This window comes from Puma concolor, chromosome C1 (assembly GCF_028749965.1).
Source record: "Puma concolor isolate L17-30 chromosome C1, mPumCon1.1.hap2, whole genome shotgun sequence".
Classification (NCBI taxonomy): domain Eukaryota; kingdom Metazoa; phylum Chordata; class Mammalia; order Carnivora; family Felidae; genus Puma; species Puma concolor.
The window spans coordinates 129,436,738-129,457,438 of NC_141674.1; the positions used below are offsets into that span (position 1 = coordinate 129,436,738).

The 20,701-nt window shown below is 39.0% G+C and overlaps 1 protein-coding gene across 5 annotated transcripts in view; it reads left to right on the plus strand.

The window, feature by feature from the left end:
• THSD7B (thrombospondin type 1 domain containing 7B) overlaps positions 1–20,701 on the plus strand; it is a 1,494,436-nt gene that overhangs the window by 990,120 nt on the left and 483,615 nt on the right. For all 5 annotated transcript variants that reach the window (XM_086718478.1, XM_086718480.1, XM_086718479.1 and 2 more), the window contains one exon: positions 11,113–11,268. In XM_086718478.1, coding sequence (XP_086574604.1) covers positions 11,113–11,268 — 156 coding nt within the window. The remainder of the gene's footprint in view (positions 1–11,112; positions 11,269–20,701) is intronic.

A 20,701-nucleotide genomic window follows, 5' to 3' on the forward strand; every position in this document is an offset into this window, starting at 1 on the left:
TTAGGTTGAACCACACAGTGTTTGTTAGAGCACCTGAATTAACAAAATGTAAATACCAAAAAAAAATTTAATGATTGCTGCATGTAACCACATCTCTTTTTATGTAGTAAAAAAATCTGTATTATTTTGAAAAATCTGTGATTTTGAAAATAGGTAATAACCCTTTAAGAGTCAATGTTTAGTTGAATTTAGGAACCTATGAATACATCCATGCTGCTTTTTAAAAAAAAAATTTGTTTAAGTTTATTTATATTTGAGAGAGACAGAGACAGCATGAGTGGGAGAGGGTCAGAGAGAGAGGAGACAGAGAATCCCAAGCAGGCTCTATGCTGCCAGTGTAGAGCCCGACTCAGGGTTCAAGCCCATGAAACTGCGAGATCATATCCTGAGCTGAAACCAAGAGTCAGATGCTTAACTGACGGAGCCACCCAGAAGCTCCATCCATGCTGCTTTTAATATAAAATCAACTAACTGCATTTTTAAATTGAATAATTATTCAGTGCTTTCTCTCTCAAATTAAGACTTCATAGAAGACAGTTATAATGTTTTAAAACATAAATCACTGTCTTTTGATCTCATAGCCTATGTTGCTGTGATGATGTATGGAAATGTAAAAAAATACATAAAAATATATAAAATTTTGATATAAAAATGTATAAAAAATGCAACTTAAATTTTTTTTAAATGTTTTATTTGTTATTGGGAGAGACGGAGAGAAAGCAGGGGAGGGGCAGAGACAGGGAGAACAGAATCTGAAGCAGGCTCCAGGCTCTGAGCTGTCAGCACAGAGCCCAGTGCGGGGCTGGAACTCACAAACCGTGAGATCATGACCTGAGCCAAAGTCGGATGCTTAACTGACTGAGCCACCCAGGCACCCCCCAAAAATGCAACTTCTTAAGGCAGTTTTTAATAATATGATTAGTATTTAAGCAAAAAATATATAAATAAATACAATTATGCAACATATCGGCTATTTAAAATTGTCTGTATTCTCTGAATGCATCAGAAAATAGCATACCTTATTGGTTAATAGAATTATCTCTCGCTTATTGCAATGAAAATATCAGCATATAGACTCCAACTTCAAGAAAAACACAGGTATTTAGAAGCACTGTAGTCAAATTAAAAAGATAGACTCTAGCCTGGAGCCATGGAAATGTGTGATGAATCCAATAGGTTTGGATTTAGAGCCTTGAGCTGGAAGAGTCTAATATGGTGTTGAAGAGAGCAAACCAGAATCACACTGGCTGGGTTCAAGTCCTGCCTCTGCGGGTATACTGATTACTGAAGCTTGAGACTATTTATTTATTTTTTTAATTTTTTAAACATTATTATTTATTTTTGTGAGATAGAGCGTGAGCAGAGGAGGAGCAGAGAGAGATGGAGACACAGAATCTGAAGCCGGCTCCAGGCTCCAGTCTGTCAGCACAGAGCCCAACGAGGGGCTCAAACCCACAGAGGATGAGATCATGACCTGAGCCGAAATCGGACTCTCAACCAGCGTCCCCACCCAGGCGTCCCCAAAACTTGAGCATACTTTTACACATTCATTTGTCTCACCGGTAACTGAACATGCTAGTAGTACTGACTTCAACACAACCTTTTGCTAATTAAATCAGAATACATTTGTAAATTGGTCAGCACTCAGTTTAAGTTCAGTATGTGTTCTACTCCATTCATTCCCAGTGGGGGATGATACCTCCCCCAAGGGGACAAAAATTGGTTCATGGAATGTAAAAAAAAATCTTACACTTTTTATATATAAAGCATATACATATACACAGTATATTTGTGGTGTGAAAATGCCATGGGGGAGGGAAGAGCCTTTAGGGAAAATGTGTTTACAAAAGGCTCCTTAGGAAGGATAGAATGTAACAAACGTGAGAAGCATTGGCTAGTCCTTATATTTTACAGAAGCTCACATGCTAAGAAATTTACCCGATCCACATAGCAGTAGATTCTCAGTGTAATGCTTTTTTAAAAATAATCATATTTGCCAATTGGTTTTTTTTTAATGGTACTCCATAAATTATTTAGAGTACTGATTCCCCAACCTGCTAATTAAAAAGATTTTTGAAGATATAAATTTTTACTGTACTCTCTGCTACCCCTTTACCAATTTTGACCCAGTGTTTCTGAGTTGGGACTGTGTTAGGCTCTGTTGGGTTAGGCAGGTTGAAAGCTACTAATTTACAATGTTGGCCTTGACCTAATGAAGAGCTAGCTATGTAGTATAGGACTTGTGATGCTTGAATAGGCCTGGGAGGAAGGAGCTTTCATCCAGCTTTGCAATGCAGAGGTTTTGGTTTGAAAGTTTTGTTTTGCTTCAAAAATGTATAATGCAGTTCCTCACACAAAAGAATGAACTGTTCTGCCTTTTAAAAATTATTATGCGGTGTCTCATTCGTATCACTACTTAGGGACCTGGTGAATCCCACGAGCCTTCCTTTGAAGTTGAATTAACTTGTTCAGTCTAAAATGATTTGCAAATATAAAGTAGCATATGCTAACAAGGATATCAGGTACAGTGAGGCCTTCAGTATCCCTTCCTTTAAAAACAGGACAGTGTGCATATTTATTTTAGAGACAAAGAGTTCGTCTCCTGGCCTTCTAAAATAAGTACCACATATTTTCCCTTCTTTTTCTTTTCTTTTCTTTTCTTTTCTTTTCTTTTCTTTTCTTTTCTTTTCTTTTCTTTTCTTCTCTCTCTCTTTTTTTTTAAGAGCTTTAAGAGCTCTTGGAGCTTTGGAGTTTGTGATACTGTTTTTAGAGATTTGTGTTGCCTCAGAGAATATGGATTTCCCCTTCTGGTTACCATTATTATAAGTTTCCATTCAGTTACATCCAGGTTGAAATACCCACCTTCTAAACCCACACAGACAAAGGTCCACCTTGCTTGCTTCTGGGGAACTAATTGGGCATCTTGTGACAGTTCTGAAGTCTGGGAGACTCAGCTCTGCTTTCTGCTGTCTCCTTCTCACCCTCCTTACCAGATCTTCCTGCTCCCTTTTCTTCCTCTGAGACTTCTGTATCTCAACTATGTTTTTTTTTTTTCTTTTATTTCTCAAAACATCCTCTTCTGACCAGGTTTTTGCCCAGTGGACTTAGGGCACCCTGCTGTCACCTCTGCCCTTTCTCAGTTGCTGGGTTGGATATGGTGATAAAGAGAGAGGACTGTGCTAGGGATACTGTGTGTACCCAGTGGAAGGTGAGCTGGGCACACATTTGCTACTCTTCACTGGTTTCACTCTTCAGCTGCCTTAATGGTTTCTTTGGGCATCGTTTCTCTTTAAGAAATCTTGTGAACTCATTGTAATTCCTTAGGGATGGCCCTAAACCTAAGTTTTAGGATGAAAATAGTCATAGTCTAATTTCATCCCCTCCCTCAAATCTTTACCTTTCAGAATCACATGAGAAATACCTACCTAACTCCTCATCTTCCTTTAACAACACTTTCCTTTCTTGAGGTTTGGTCTTTACTATTGATATTTTTAAATTACATTGTTTTTTTTTTTTCTATTTTATCTCACTTCAGAAATTTTGGGAAGTGGACAGAATATTCATCTGTTTATTTTCCTGATCAATTATTACTGTTACAGCAGGGGTTTTTCTATCATAATTTTTATTACAAATACAAAATCATAGTATAGTGTAGTATTAGAGAATAGGGGCTTTTAAGAACCCTGGACCTGTGTTGGTCACTTATTAGCTTTGTCATTTTGGACAAATAATTTATCCTCAGGTATGTCATCTACAGAATGGAAATGATAATGATACTTACTTCCAATGATCATGATGAATGAATGAGAAGTTGCATGTAAGTCCGTTGCACAGCGCCTACAACCAAGTAGGTTACCAGTGTGTATTAGGCTATTATTACTAACCTTAATCCGTAAAATAGGCATTTATGGTCATTCCTGGGAACACTTTTCTTATTCAGCTCTTCCCATTGGTTCTATGGGAAGATGAACTCCAGGTTTCAAATCTGTGAGTATGAGGAGGACTTTTGCATGAAAACCCTTTTAAAAGCTGTATTTTCCCCATGTTGCATACTTATGCCACTGACATCCTGCGAAATTCTTCCTCTTACCTGCCTCTCTGCCTTTTCACTTTTTCTCCTTGCCTGACCACTTCCCCACCTTTCATTGATCTCCTTTCTATCCTCTCTCATCAATAATGGTATTTTTAACTTTGTACGCTGTGAAAGATGCCATTTAGGTCAGCTTTTGCTCCTTCCACTCTTTCTATACCTTACTTTTAGGTGCGAGCTAAAAGGCTGAAAAACAATTAGAAAGAAATTCTCAGAAGAGGAATAGAGAGAATATACGATAATAGAAATATATGAATATCAGGCCAAAGGCCTGATATTATGTAATTATTTGATATTGATTCTGATTACTTTCCGAAATTGTACAGCTACCTCATTTATTTTGCCTTCATTTGTATTCTGAATCTTGTTTTCCATCTTCACCTATAGTGTTTTTACTCTGTAGCATTAAGGAAATCACTAGGCATTTTCTGAGTGGCTTTATGAAATGAATGAAATTTGGAAAACTCTCTGATATGTGCTCACATTTCATGTAATTATTTCTAATTGCTGGAATTATTTTTAGATATTAAATTCACAGTACATACACATGCATCTTCCTGCCAAATTGTATTGCACAGAAGTTTGCCAAGAGAGTCACAATATGGCTAAAATTAAGCTTTATTAGGTATAATAGGATGAGATGTGATTTAATTCTTTAAGCTGCCTATAAGTGCTAGAAGACAGATTGCTTTTATTCCATCCACTAAGTTAAAAGAATGATCCATTATTTTGCAAATCCCAGTGGCAAAAGGCAATTGAAATAATACATGAAGCTTCTTGAAGGAAAATAGCTTTCTGGTTAAAATTGTAATATTATTTATCTTTCCCCTTCAACCGTTTGACTCCTTCAGTCTGTAGAAGAGGCCTATTTATTTTAGCAGTAAGGTGGATTGAATTTCTGCCAAGTCAGTATACTCCCTAAATGAATATGTCAGAGGCAATATTGTTTCTCAAAAATCATTTAGAAAGCAGCATTTTTACATAAGTAGGCTCTTTCATTAGTTTTGAATTAAATCTTAGCAATTGCTGTTTCTATTATGGTTGTTCTTGGGAGCCCATGGAATGAGGGGATTCTGAGCTTTAAGTGAAAATTCCCTTTGGGGTTTACAGTGCCTGCATTTGATTTGGAAAATTGAAATGAATATGACTTTTTTGTCTAGCTTCTTCCTGAAGGCTTATGTCATTCTAGAAATCAAGTATCTTACGTAAAATCAACTGTAGATGGAATAAATTGTTTGCAGGAGGACTTTGCTATCCCTAAGATAAAAAGCAGCAAAACAGTCCAGGTTTCAAGGGTTCCCAGGAAGTAGCAAGCATCACCTCTAGTTTCTTTTCATCTCCACCTCCTTGAAAATAGTAGGAAAAAAAAAAAAAACAGTATCTTGTGACTAATTCCTTGACCATCTTTAAGACACTTCTTTCTGTGAAGAAAGAAAGGTGAGCTCCATTATGCCATGGCAGAATTACCTCAAACACCTTCTGAATTTTCAAAGACTGACTTTATTTCATCCATTAATAGATATATTAAAAAAACAAGAAAATGCCACTGGATCCTGTGATAGCTCTTTTTACTTTAAGCAAATATAACTCATTTTTGCAAATTAAAGGGTACTAGGTTATTAGTTATAATTAATTAAATATTATTTTGCAATTTCAGTTCAGTCTCTTCTTGAGGAATTAAGAGGTGTTGATATTTAGATCTTACAAAATGGTCATCAGTAGGGGTGGGGGATAATATACTCGTATTGAATCTTTGCCAACTTATTTCTGTGCTAATTCAAATTAGTTCAGATTAGAGCTTGATTTAGTTTCAAAAAATAAAATGTGAAGGTACCCATTTTTCTTTACAATGGCAGTCATATGCTAATGTCACAACAGGCATTTTTCTTCTTAATTACAAATCGTTTTGATTGAATTTGTATGCTCATCTGAAATCACCTTGTCATTAAGAAAATCATGAACTTTGTACATTTCCAGAATTAAGAACAGTTCTGTGTGTGTTTATTTTTAAAAATTAAACATATCAGCTACCCAGCTTATTTTCCCTCTTATTAATTAGCATTCTGTTCATGGAACAATTCATTATTTAAGACAACTTTGCAATCATTAGTAGCAGACTTTCAAATTTCTCTTAGTCAGGTCAATTTAGTAATTTCTTATTGCAAAGGAAAAATGCCAGGTTAGGCACCAAAATATTCAAAGTATTAATTGACTGTTGCATATGTACAATCACTTATAATATTGTAATAGCACTTGGAAAGCTACCACTATGTAGCAATCTCAATTTCTGAGTTGAAAATTATTTTGGCTCTTTAATACTTTGTGACCATGAGAAGTCTTTATAGGGACTAACTTTGCTGCCTACAAAACCTAAATAGACTGTAAGACCTTGGGTAATTGCTTATCTAGTCAGGCAGTTGGTCAACACAGGAATGAATGGCAGAAGGCATCAAGGTGACATGGTCTAAAAGGCATCTGGTACAAGAGAGACAAGTACAGACCTGCACTGATTAGAGCAGGGATTCATTGCATCTGAGAAGACAGAATTGGTAAAGAGAAGTAAGTTGTTTCAGTCAGTATATCCAGAGAAAGGATTTCACATGGGTGGAAAGACCACAATTCTTGCTACAGACATCATGGCTGGAGTTTGGCCAAGTAAAGTGCATAAACCATCCAAATTCAGGTGGCCCATCTTACTTTCACATCCTACCCACCTCCCAAGATTATTTTATTACAATGTGAATAGCCACAAATAAAAGAAGTAAACAATATTTTGAAGTGGACCAAAGTTTGGTCTCACTACCTCTTGCTTGGTGGGGGAGGAATGGACAAGGATTTGGAGGAGTTTAAAAATAGTGATGAAGTAAAAAAAAATAGTGATGAAGTAGGAGAAGGTTTTGGATTTTATTTAAAAGGTTATAGTGAGCCTGCAGACTTCATGGAAATCTTGGATCTGTTGTGTCACTGACTGCCTCCATTGTAGTCACTGTGATTCATAAACAAAATATCCTTAGTAGAAGCAACCTTGTGTGTCCTGTCTGATGGCTCCATTCCATGGAAGGAAATCCAACAGGGACAGGTAGAGGTGAGTCAACCACCTGAGACAAGGCTCAGGTTCTGCTCTGCCTGAATTTGCTAACTACCTAATGTCTTTGGTAAAGACTACTTAATGTCTCAGTTTTTTGGTAAAATTGATGAATTAAACTAAATTAGCTCTAAAGCTTTCTTCTAGGTCTAAATAGTCAATAGGTATAGAAATATTCTCTGTTTGCTGTTCTTAGGGAGAAAACTACCTAAGTGGTCTGAAACTGGTAAGTGCTTTGTGACTTGCTTATGATTTATTTCCAGAACAAATGTTGCCCAGAGGGTCTGAGATACAGATAGGTTGGCCCAAGTACATTGATTCAATGCTCAGATGAAGCATCTTAGACATGTTGCCTGGGACTGGGATAATTTATCTGTATGGATTAAGATCTACTGTCTGTCAAAACAGTAGGTGCTAAAAAGGCACGAGTGTTCTGACAAATGGCCTCATTTCCACCCCTGGGCCTCATAATTTTGTCACTTAATAGTCTCCAGGGAACCCCACTCCCTCCAGCTCCTCTCTTGCATACTATGTCCCTCCCTGCTTCCAAATCTTAGGCATACCCTTATCGCTAATATCCAGCAGTCAACTGATTGACAGTTAAGTATTTACCAAAGGGGACCTGGGGTGACTTAACCCCATACCTCCCAAACATTCTTAAAGCTCTCCAAAAACATGTAAGATAAACATAATGATCTATAAAAACAATGTCTTTGACATAGGACAAATTCCCAGTCTCTTTCCAGTTGTACTGCCAATATGAAAGCTTACTTATTACACAGACATTCAGGAGCTTCTAATGATATTAGTGAAGGTCTCCTCTGGGTGTAGGTGCTGCAGTGGTAGATTGATTAGTTTCAGCTGCAGGGCTCAACCTCAAAAAAGTTGTAGCAGCACATGCCTCCTGGGTCTTGGAGCTAAGAAGTTGGGGTATCTTCTAAGCATTGATCACCAGACACCTAAAGACTGTCTGGTGTTGTAGTAAGACAAAGGAAAAGAGAAGTAGCAGTAATAGCTTTCTAGTCTTGTTGTTGGGTCTCATGGATTCATGTATGATTAGTATTAACTCACACAGAAATATGAGTTCCATGGGGACAGAGACCTTGTCTGTTTTACTCACTCTTCTGGTTTCAGCACCTAATACAGTGTTGACACATCGTAGGTACTTATGAGTGTACGTTGAATATCCTATGATGAGGCCACATAGTGCAGTGATTAAGAGCACAGACTCTGGAGCCAGGCTGCCTGAGATCCCCATCTCAGCTCTGCAACTGACTAAGATTGTGGGCAAGTGAGTAAACATTTCTGTGTTGCAGATTCTCCATTTAAAAAAAAATAATGTTTATTTATTTTTGAGAGAGAGACAGAGTGTGAGTCGGGGAGAGGCAGAGAGGGAGACACAAAATCCAAAGCAGGCTCCAGGCTCTGAGCTGCCAGCACAGAGCCCAAAGTGAGGCTCGAATCCATGAACCATGAGATCATGACCTGAGCCAAAGTTGGATGCTTAACCGACTGAGTCACCCAGGCGCCCCTGGATTCTCCATTTTTAAACTTGAAATAGTAATAATATATATCTCAAAGTTATGCAGGTTAAATGAATTGATGTTTGTAACCAGTGCCTGGCATGCACTGTAAATGTGCGTTAAATAACTAGATTAATTAGTTTACAGCCCCACTTCCTTTACCATCACTACTTAGGTTTTTTTTTGGGGGGAGAGTAACATTTGAGTTTGTGAGAACATATGATAACAAGCACAGGCCCAGACCCAAAGGCATTTCTGTCTTAAGACCTCTGGGTGTGCAGCTTTCCATTCCTGCAACGCTCTGAAGCATCACTTTCCATCAATTTCGCTAATGTGCTACTTGACTTACCCTTCTTGATTGAGAGCTCCTTGAAAGCAGACACCATCCAAGAGGGTATGATTTAAAGTGGGTACTGATGGTTTTAGAATGAATGCATGATGTAGTCAGTGAATGGCAATCTTGTGTGTTTTCTCTTGCTCACCCCTGGGAAAGGAATCACAGACCCCTTACCCAACTTAAAGGGGTGGTGGTGGTGGTGGTGGTGGTGGTGGTGGTGGCTGGCCTTCTTTTCTCTCTCTTTCTCTCTCTTTTTCATTTTATTGAAGTATACTGAGATTCTTCTTTATCCACAATGCACCAGTGTCATAGGTACGTTCTATTCCTGGTCACTCTAACCTTCCATCTCACTGTCATTCTGGCCAACCGAATCTCTGTTTGATCACCACCTCTGCTCAGCCTTCCCAGTAACATAGCGATTGACCCCAGTTTTGTTCTCTCTTCCTATCCTCACCTCCTCCACATGGCTTGTGATCTTTGACATTTACATTGGCCATGTTGCTTTGCCCTTGTCTTTTATTTTAAGTCAGGTCACATCCTTTTGGTCAAATATACAAGACTTAGTCAGAAACAAAGCATTCTTATTTTTGTTCACGAACTTGTTTTTCCTGTTCACCTTCATAAGCACCTGAAGCTGCCCCACTGTTCGTTGGAAACACATCTTTCCCCATGGGAACTTCTAGAAAACACACAACTTCTAGAAAACACTATTTTAAATTTTGCTGTTGTTTTCATTTATGTTCAAGTTTCTGCTGGTCCAAGATGTGATTTCTTGCTGTCTTTACCACATTGAATTCACATCCATGTAAAGAGTGAAGAAGCAAAGTAGATAGTGTGATTTACCACCCAGTCCTGTCACACCCGTCTTTGTCTTTGAAGCACTTTTAATCTGCTTAACTGGAGGACATGACATATGGGAAATATTTAGACAGTAGTACAAGTCATTTCATAAGATAAAACTGTCTGAACTTAAACCATTTGTTCACAAACTCTGAATTGCTCCAAAACCACCTTAGTGTGAGATCACTCTGTCCAAGGCTTGTTATGCATTTGGCTATTCTTTTATTGTGTCATTTGTATCCTAACTAATATCAGGAGCTCATCTTTTTCATTTTCTGTGTATTTTCATGGTGCCCAGAATGGATCTGCATGGAAAAGTCACTTGGTGAATGCCACTCATGGCCAGATGGTCACTGCATCCTGAAGTGACCCAGTTCTGGGCACACTCTGGGTGCAGGTGCACAAAGAAGGGCTGGAAGCCTCCTGGTTTGGCATCTACCCATGGCTTCTCAGACATTCTTTGTGCTTCTGGATAGCCTCACTAATGAAACTGACTTTGAGGGGCTAATTCTGCAGCCACAGATCCTGATTTTTCTTCTTTCCGAAGAACCATTTTTCTGCTATGTCTTTGAGAGCTCCACCCCTCAGGGGAGTAGATTAGTTATGCTAAACACGCCACCTCAGAGGTTTGATTTTGATTTTTTTGCAGAAACTCAGTCATTTCTATAGTGGAGATAGACTCATCTTGAAACTTCACAAAGCCATTTAATTTGTTTAAATCATAACTCTAGATAATTTGTATCTATATTTCCAGTCCTCTCTTGAATTCCCAGGGAATACTCTGTGAAGCAGGAAACTCAGTGAATGCCCTTTGTGCCATATATATCTTTTTACCTTTTTTCACCCAAAATGCTAATGGCAAAGAGCTAAGCAACAAGTATGGGAGAGTGTTTATGTTTTGTTTCTATATACTATTGAACCATGTGGGCAAGGTAGGCACACAAATAAAGACATTAGTAATTCTAGAATGTGGGTGCCCAGGTGACTCAGTCGGATAGGTGCCTGACTCTTGATATCAGCTCAGGTCATGACTTCATGGTTTGTGAGTTCAAGCCCATCATCAGACTGCACTGACCATGCAGAGTCTGCTTGGGATTCTCTCTCTCCTTCTTTCTCTGCCCCTCCCCTGCCCTCTCTCTCTCTCTCTCTCTCTCTCTCAAAGTAAATAGATTAACTTAAGATAATAATAATAATTTTAGAAAGTGACACAGTTCATTATTTTTTTTCTGTTTTTTAGTCTCTAGACCTGTGAAAAAGACATTATGTCTGGGACCTGCCCCCCCAGCCTCTCAGCTCTGCAATATCCCCTGCTCTACCAACTGTATAGTATCTTCCTGGTCTGCCTGGGGCCTGTGCATCCATGAAAACTGCCACGATCCTCAGGGGAGAAAAGGTGAGTGTCTTGTTTGTGTGTGCTTCATTTACTTCCTTTGTACACACAATTCATTTACTTCCAATGTACACACAATTATTCTGGTAGCTAAGTAGCCGATTAAGCCTGCTTAAGACAATATTTGTTTGTAAAATGCAGATAACTAGCTCAAGCCTGACAGCATTCAGTTATTAGGGAGGCCGTTGGGGAGATTTCTATGGAGCAAGAATCTGACCTTTATTGACCTTCCGGTTAGGCTCCTAGCTGTGAAATGACTATCACTCAAATAGGATCTAACAATGTTTTGTATGTGTAATGGTTATACTGAAGAAATTAGACATGATTTCTGTAACCACATCAGGAAACAACTGTTGTGCATATCTATTTATTTTCAGATTTCCACATGCTGACTTTGATGTTCTATTTCAGATTTTCACGAGGGGCATTTATGCATGTTGTTTGCTTTTTGATGTCCTTGGGCTTAAAGTGAAATCTTCAAACTTTATGGGTGTATTTAATTTTGTAGGTCTCTGTAATCTTGTTTCCTTTACTTTGCTGTTATATACACATCTTCATCTTCCAAAGTTCATTTTTAGTGATGCCTTGACTTTTCTTTCATTAACCCTTCAGTTTGTATTGATATTATAGCCCCTAAATAGCAATAAAAAGGAAATACTTCTTTTTCTGAGAAAAAAAAAAATGAGCTCCCAAAATTTAAGTTGTGTTTGCTAAGCACTAATCCTAGCTGTCATATAAAGAAAGAATACATGGCCAAGTGCTTGATGCTATAAACTTGGTACTCTCAGCTTAATTCTGTGTCCATTTGAAAACCCACATTTCAGAGGGCACCTGGGTGGCTCAGTTGGTTGAGCATCTGACTTTGGCTCAGGTCATGATCTGACGTGAGTTAACGTCAGTTAACTCATTAACCGTGAGTTTGAGCCCTGCATCAGACTCACTGCTGTCAGCACAGAGCCCCCTTCAGATCCTCTCTTCCCCTCTCTCTGCCCGTCCTGTGATCATGCTCTGTCTCTCAAAAATAAATGAACATAAAAAAAAGAAAACCCACACTTCATCAATTCCCAGATTTCTCACATGCATCCACGTGCATGTCCAAGTTCACACACCTGTGCCTCTGGGCTTTTCTCTCTCTCTCTCTTTTTCAATGTTTGTTTATTTATTTATTCTTTCCAGACTTCAGGTTTCTAGATGTAATTATGTCTCAAAATTGGTGTGTACATTTTATGTGGAGGAATTTTTTCCCTCCAAAACATTGTAATAAAACAGTATAGTGCATTATAAAGGATGGGATCTTATTTTTATGATCAATTAATTTTGTCTAGCTTCATTGAAATACAATTGACATATAATATTGTGTAATTTTAAGGTATACACCATACTGATTTGATATAAATGTATATAGCAAAACGATTGCCACAATAAGGTTAGTTAGTATATCCATCACCTCACATAGTTACCTTTATCCTGTGGGAAGAACTTTTAAGATCTACTGTCTGTACTGACATGTTCATTGCAGTGTTATCCACAATAATAAAGTAAAAGTAAAGACCAAGCGACTACTAATGCATAAATGTATAAAGGAAATGTGATACACACATACACACACACACACACACACACACACACACACATATATGAGTGAGTATATAGGAATATTATTTAGCCATAAAAAGAAGGAAATCCTGCCATTGTGACAACATGTAAGAAAGTTTAGGAGATTATACAAAGTGTTACAAGTCATACAGAAAAAAGACAAATCTTGTGTGATCTCGCTTATAAGTAGATTCTTAAAAAACCCTGAAATTATAGTAACAGAGAGTAAAATGGTGGTTGCCAGGGTCTGGCTGGTGGAGAAGATGGGGAGATGTTGATCAAAGGGTCCAAACTTCGAATTATAAGGTTAGTAAGTTCTGAGGATCCAATGTACAGCATTATGAGTATAATCAAAAATATTGTATTCAGTTTAAAGTTGCTAAGAGAGTAAATCTTTAAAATTCTTACCATGAAAAAGAAAAAAAAATTAATTTTGATTTTAGATAATAGGTAAAGTAGAAAAACATGTCTTCCTTAATGCTTCTGGGAAGAGTCATGAATCTCATTGGCTGCTTTGTGTCATATGCTAACCCTGACCCAGTCATTCTAATTGGCCAAGTCCCAGGCATGTGACCACCACCGGAGGAAAAAGGCTCACCAAGCCTCACAGACTGAGAGTATGGGAAGGGTGGCTCCCTCAAAGAAATATGAGGTGCTGATGCTACAAGAAGGTAGAAATAATGCTGAGGTTAAACTAAATAGATATTTATTAAGTGCTTTGTCCCCTTTGTTCTGAGCCAGAGAATTTCTACAGTGATTCAGAGAATGCTCTCTTCCTCATTCTGTATTGCAATTTTTGTTACGCAAGCCAAATTTTCACAAGACCCTTTATGAAAGTGCTCTTTCAACTTTTCTTTCAATCTTCCTTTTCCACATAACCCTGACTGGTCAAGGAACTCAGCTGGGAGACTCACAACATTTGGACCATTCCACGTGTCCCTTTGGCTCAAGATGCTTTAATGCCAAAGCTTTTCTTCATTAGTCCCTATTCCTCTCTTGTATGAGTCAACTCTTGCAACTGCACCCTGGTCCTTAATTCATTAGACATCACCTGTTGCAAGTTAAATTGTGCCCTTCATAAAACAAACAAACAAAAAAACACCTTCATTCCTAACACCTTGTATATGTGAATGTGACCTTATTTGGAAATAAGGTCTAATGGCTGATGTCCTTATACCATGAGGGAAATTTTGACTCAGTGATACACAGGGGAAAATTTCATGTGAAGGCAGACATTAGAGTGATGCCTCTATAAGCCAAGGAATGCCAAGGATTGCCATCAACTACCAGAAGCTAGGGAGAGGTATGGGAACAGTATTTCCCTAGAACATTCAGAGGGAGCATGGCTCTACTGACACTTTGATTTAGGGCTTCTAGCCTCCAGGAATGTGAGACAAAAAATTCTGTTGTTTTACATCACCCAGTGTGGTGCTTTGTCATGACAGCCCTAGGTTACTCTTATACTGCCCAACTTTGCATCAGCGTTTGAGCTCAGCAAGGATATAATACTTCATAATATTTCAAAACTAAAGTATAGAGAAGTTAAACAATTTGTCCTATCCCACAGTGATTTAATAATGTCCAAGCTAGCACTGAGAACCTGGGTTCCTGTCTCCCTAGTCCAGTGTTCCTTCAAACCTTGGGCTTCCTTAGTGCTTCCCTCTGTGGCCTAAGGAAGTTTGGATCAAGGCACAAGTCCAACACTGAGCTTAGCAGAGAAGCTCTCTGCCTACATGCACCACATTGGCCAGTGGGACCCATTAGTCTTGAGAGCCAATCATTGAGCCAGTATAGAAGATAAGGCACAGGGCGTGGGATTAGCTCTAGTGTATCACCTTTGAAGGGAGAGGGAAAGTAGATTGCAGCTCTGTGAGACAGGAAAGGTGTGCCAAGAACAGCTTGGGAGCAGCAGGTAACTGGAATGTGTATTTTTTTTACTCAAACAATAAACTTGTCAAGAGAGGCTCAGCCTTTGGAGCTGAAGGAAAGGGTGGAGGCAGTACAACATCTCACCTGAAGGTAATAGTGTCACTGCAGCCACTTGCAGAGTGTAGGGTCATGTTGGGATTGATGAGAACCAGTCTCTGTTTTATAGGGCACATACTTAGGCTAAATGACCTGCCCTAGACACTAAATAATCACAGACAGGGGAGCATGTACACAGCAATGATTGTTATTCACGTCTGGGAAGTTTGCTATTTTATAAGTGCTTCCTAGAGCAGAGACAATTTTGATTTTTAAGGTCTTGTTAAAATCTGCCGGGACCACCTGCCTCTAATCCCTCCTGGGAAAAATAAAGAATGGAGTTTTCCCTCTAGCGAAATGATTCTGTGCCTACAAAGGGACCGAGCATGTTATGATGATCTTCTTGTTAATTCTGCTGACTTGTGAACCTGAGGTCTTGGATCTTCTCGATCTCAGCCTGTCCCATGGTCCTACCATGGGGTCTCCCGGAGACGCTGACTGGCACAAACTAAATGTAGTTCAGAATTCCACGGAGGCTGGAATACACAAGCTAATGCATTAAATATCACAAAATTCTGGGGTGTAAACTGGACTGTTTAGCTTCACATTTGAATTCCCTACCCTAAAGAAATGCAGTGAACCTAGTAGCAGAAGTCTAAGATATACATACATTCTTAGATATTTTATATTCTTATATATATGGAAGGTGGAAGATTTGAGTGAAATATCAAACAACAGCAAGAAAATGAATGTGTAAAGTTGGAGATAATTACTTTTTTCTCTTTGCTAGTCTTTTCCCCAGTCACTGTGTTATTGCTTTGGTATGTTCCTTTTGTTCGCATTTAAAAAAAGAAAGTAGGAAAGAATGGGAAAGCAGTTAACGTATTACCTAATAGAAGAAATCAGTTACTCTAGAAATGATCTTAACATGGCTGTTATTCTAAGGCAGGCACCCTTCAGTCAGGAATCCTGTAAGGTTTGTGGCTGTCAGCCATCTGAAATACATTAGAAAATCAGCCTCGTACCCAGCCTTCACACTTTCCACCAGGTCTGTGATAGGCAGACGAGGGGAACAGTACTCAGCAGGTTGGTACTTGTCAAGTGAAGCTAGGACACCTTTCAGAGGAATTTAAATTGGATCAGGTTTTAACATTCATTGCTTTATCTTTGATATACTCCCAGGGAGTTATAATTAGAGGCATATGAAAGAGAAATAACCTGAAAAAATTGCTGATGGGTGAACTCTACACGTAGGTATATGTTTAAAAAATTCTTTTTGATACAGTGACATACACTTATATGACATCCTTGTCCCTTTCAGACATATTCCAGAAAGACAGATACCCTTGACCACAGAAGTTGTTTTTTCTTTAATTTTTATATTTTGAGAGAGAGAGAGAGAGAGAGAGAGAGAGAGAGAGAGAGAATGAGTGGGGGAGGGGCAGAGAGAGAGAGGGAGACGCAGAATCCAAAGCAGGCTCCAGGCTCTGAGCTGTCAGCACAGAGCCCGATAAGGGGCTCGAACTCACAGACTGTCAGATCATGACCTGAGCTAAAGTCAAACGTCTAACTAACTGAACCACCCAGGCTCCCCGTACAGAAGTTTTAAAAAACAGTTTGATGGAGGTTTCCCAATACAGAGTCATATTAGGTAACTGCTTATATGATAGGACTTCAGGGATTCCTTCACCAGCCACCCCCCCATATGGTATTACCCTCAGTCATACACCTAAAGTTCTAAAATCCCCATAGGAAAAGACATTTTGAAACTGAGAAGCCATGACTGTCTTTACAAAGACAGTCTTTTATGCTCTGAAACAAATCAATTTAGATAACACAGCAAAAGCAGGAGAATACTGCATGTTTTAGATCTTTGTATAACAACGTGGGAAAATTTCCATTTTCCATCCTTGCCTGCTAGATAGATCCACTCTTAATGAGAAGTCTATAAAATCATTTTGCTTTGTTACAGAAAATATGTATGCTAATAGTTTTTTTTTTTTTCTTTTCCCTTTTTTCCCCATATCTATGTGTGTTAGGAGAGGGGGCTGTGCCTACTTCTCCTTTTAAGTGTTGAGAGCTCTTATGCACATGATCACCCTATCATTACTTTTTCATATTTTCTGAATTCAGAGAAGGGTGGAAAGTAATATTGATAGACTAAAATGCTACTCTTGCAGGAATGGTGGTTGATTTCTAAAGAGTTGGAATCAAGGATTCAGTGTGCTCAGGTTCTTTGGATCAAGGTTGTTACCCCATGGAAAAGGTTCCCAGAGAGGAGGAGCAAATGGGATGCTTGAGATAGAATAAGTTTCTGTCATCCTTGGCCAACCAGCAGGCTACTGCTTCAGGCCTGTCCCAGTGGAGTCAGTGGGGAGACAGGGTGTTGACCATGGACAGCTCCATTTTTGGATCACTAACCCATGAGGATGTACAATCCTCAGACCTGAATTTACCTCCTGAGTCTCCTTTCATTTTTCCATGGCTTCATTTAAAAAACTTTGACCCATATTCTGCCATCTGTGCTTCTTCCCTTTTCTCTTCCCAACCCACAATTCACTCTTTTCTAATTCAGTAGAGTATATACTATGCCAGTAGACTATATACTAAACTTTGGGTTCATAAAAGAAAAAAAAAAAAAAACCTTGCAAATACCAGTTTCCTTAAAGGTGAATTGACTCTGTGGTCAGGAAGTGATTATTAAAACTCCTTGCTACTTAGTACCTAAAATATCACTATCCAATCTGCATACCTCCATTTTAAGGAAATGACCCATAGGCCCTGCAGATTCATTATATGAGGTGGGGCTAGAACACATCATACACAAGAGCTGATTTAAATTCTTTCTTATGAAGAGGTAATGACTCAAAATTCCTTGGCTGAATTTCATACATATCCATTTAATTAATAATGTGCTTTGGGAGCAGTGATAAAGTATCATTAATCTTAGTTTTCACATGCATAAAATGAGAATAGTAACTTATAAAATAGTTTAAAAGATTTATTAATTTGGGGTAATGTAAGTAAAGTGGCTGGCACCATCTTGGGATAGGGTAGATGTTTAATTAATGCACATACCTTTTCCCCTTGTTGGACTATATGCTCTGTGAAGAATAGATTTATGTTTTCTGTTCCTTTTGTGGCTTCCCACAGTACATTACAGTGATCTACATATGGCAGTTAATGTTTACTGAATGATGCTATCTGATTAATATGGAATTCAGCAAATGAAAGTAAGTGGTTGGCTGGCCCCAGCCGCTGTGGAGTTAGCAGTTGTGTATCTTTCAGAACAGAAGCACCCAGGGGAAGCATGATGTCTATTGCAGACATGAACACCAATGTGTGATTCAAGTTAAGCACTAACAGGAGACTGCAAGGTTTTTGTTCTAATGCTGAGCTTCTGCTATGATTTGATTCTAGTTAGAGTCAGGACAAGGGCAGTGCAGATGAAAGACTAGAAGAATTTATTGACTGAGGAGATGTAATCTATAGATTTATGGTGAGATGGATGCAACTTGATTTGTAGAGGAAAATTTTACATACCCCTTAATGGCACTAAGCTCTAGGTTAAAGGATATCCAGAATCCTCAGGAAAGACTGCTAAGTTTCTGACGCAGTAGTGAAACCTTGTAAATCATGGAGACCTATGCTATGTCCTGCTCAAAGATACCGACTAAATTAGAGCAAACATAAGAGGATAAGTAAGCAGTATATGAACATTATTTGTAATAGTAGGGGTCATTTGGGGTTCCTGAGTAGTTCAGTCAGTTAAACATCTGACTCTTGATTTTGACTCAGGTCATGATCTCACGGTTTGTGAGTTCGAGCCCTGCACCGGGCTCTGTGCTGGCGGTGCAGAGCCTGCATGGGATTCTCTCTCTTTCCTTCCCTCTACCCCTCCCCTGCTTGCTTTCTCTCACTCTCTATCTCCCTAAAAATAAATACGTAAATAAACTTTTTTTGAAAATTAAAAAAAAAGGATTTGAGTTCATCCAAGTTGTGTGGCAGTGAGAACTTGGAGTTCATTATCGTTGGATGAGCATCAAGTGTAGTTGAGAACCTTGTATGTTTCCTATGTCTCTTCTGAAGGTGGCCCAGGAAGGGACCTAAACCCTTCTGCATATTTTATGTTGGCTAATTAATGACATAGAATTGTAGGTACGAAGTATGGCAGAAGCCATGTTTTGTTTTAATTGTCCCTGACCTTAATATTTTCAATGCCATGATCATGAATGTGGTCTCTGATTGGCTGAATGATGCCTTCTCCTATGTGGCTGATCATCAAAGTAAGAATCAAAGACTCTCTTTTAAAAAGAGCTCTTTCCTCTCTCTCTCAAAATAAACACATAGACTTAAAGTTGAACCTGTGTGGCTCATTTGGTTAAGTCTGACTCTTAGTTTTGGCCCAACTCATGATCTCACAGTTCATGGGATTGAGCTCTACATTGGGCTCTGCACTGACAGCACTAAGCCTGCTGGGATTCTCTCTCTATCTCTCTCTGGCCCTCCCCAGCTTGCATGTGCTCTCTCTCTCTCTCTTTCTGTCTCAAAATAAATAAATAAACTTAAAAAAATAAATAAAAGGACTTCATAGGTTAGCCCTAGGCCAAGAAAACCCAAAAATAGCATTTGAGGTGGTTTATCTAAAATACTTTCCCAGCCCTGTAATATTCTAAGGAAGCGTGGCTCCCTTTTATGGCCTAAAACCATGTGTCCATTAGTTCACACCTCCTTGGTTGTGCAATTTTACAGGAGTGAATCTTTTGCCCACTACACCTTGAGCTTTGTAACCTTTCATTTCATTACTATTGGTGGGAAAATAGGCATGGAAAATATGGGAGAGAGATATACCTGGCTTTGTGACCTCTCATGGTCCCTAATTTGTTCTTCTTCTTGACTCTTGTGGGAATAGTAGTAGGGTATCTAACTCTCAGGCTGGGCATTCAGTGTTCTCAAGCTCTCTATTTTCCTATCAAAGTCTGTCTGTCTGCTGTTTCTCTCTTTTAACTCACCCAAAGGAATAAGTGAATAATTCCTTAAAATGTTATCACCCAATAAGACTGGTTTCATTAAAAAGAAAGAATTAAAAGAATTAAATTGGTTAACAGAATTTGATGTGTTAGAGAATGGAAGTTAAAATATGAGGTCCATGGAAAGCAGGCATAGCCTTTAGAAGCGACATGGTAGGGCACCTTAGTGTCTCAGTTGGTTGAGCATCCAACTTCGGCTCAGGTCATGATCTCACTGTTCATGAGTTCAAGCCCTGCATTGGGCTCTGTGCTGACAGCTCAGAGCCTGGATCCTGCTTTGGATTTTCTGTCTCCCTCTGTCTCTGCCCCTCCCCCACTTGCATTTTCTCTCTTTCCCCCAAAAATAAATAAAAATATTTTTTTTTTTTTTTTTTTTTCAAAGAAAGTGACAGGTTAGCTTTTCCCTGAGTCTTACAGGATTTTTCTTTTTTTTTTTTTTTTTTAAATTTTTTTTTTTTTTCAACGTTTATTTATTTTTGGGACAGAGAGAGACAGAGCATGAACGGGGGAGGGGCAGAGAGAGAGGGAGACACAGAATCGGAAACAGGCTCCAGGCTCTGAGCCATCAGCCCAGAGCCCGACGCGGGGCTCGAACTCCCGGACCGCGAGATCGTGACCTGGCTGAAGTCGGACGCTTAACCGACTGCGCCACCCAGGCGCCCCAAATAAAAATATTTTTAAAAAAATAAGAAAAAATTTCAGAAGTGACATGTAATAAAGGCCAGAGATTAAAAACTCATAGACTAGGGGCGCGCAGTCGGTTAAGCATCCGACATCAGCCAGGTCACGATCTCGCGGTCCATGAGTTCGAGCCCTGCGTCGGGCTCTGGGCTGATGGCTCGAAG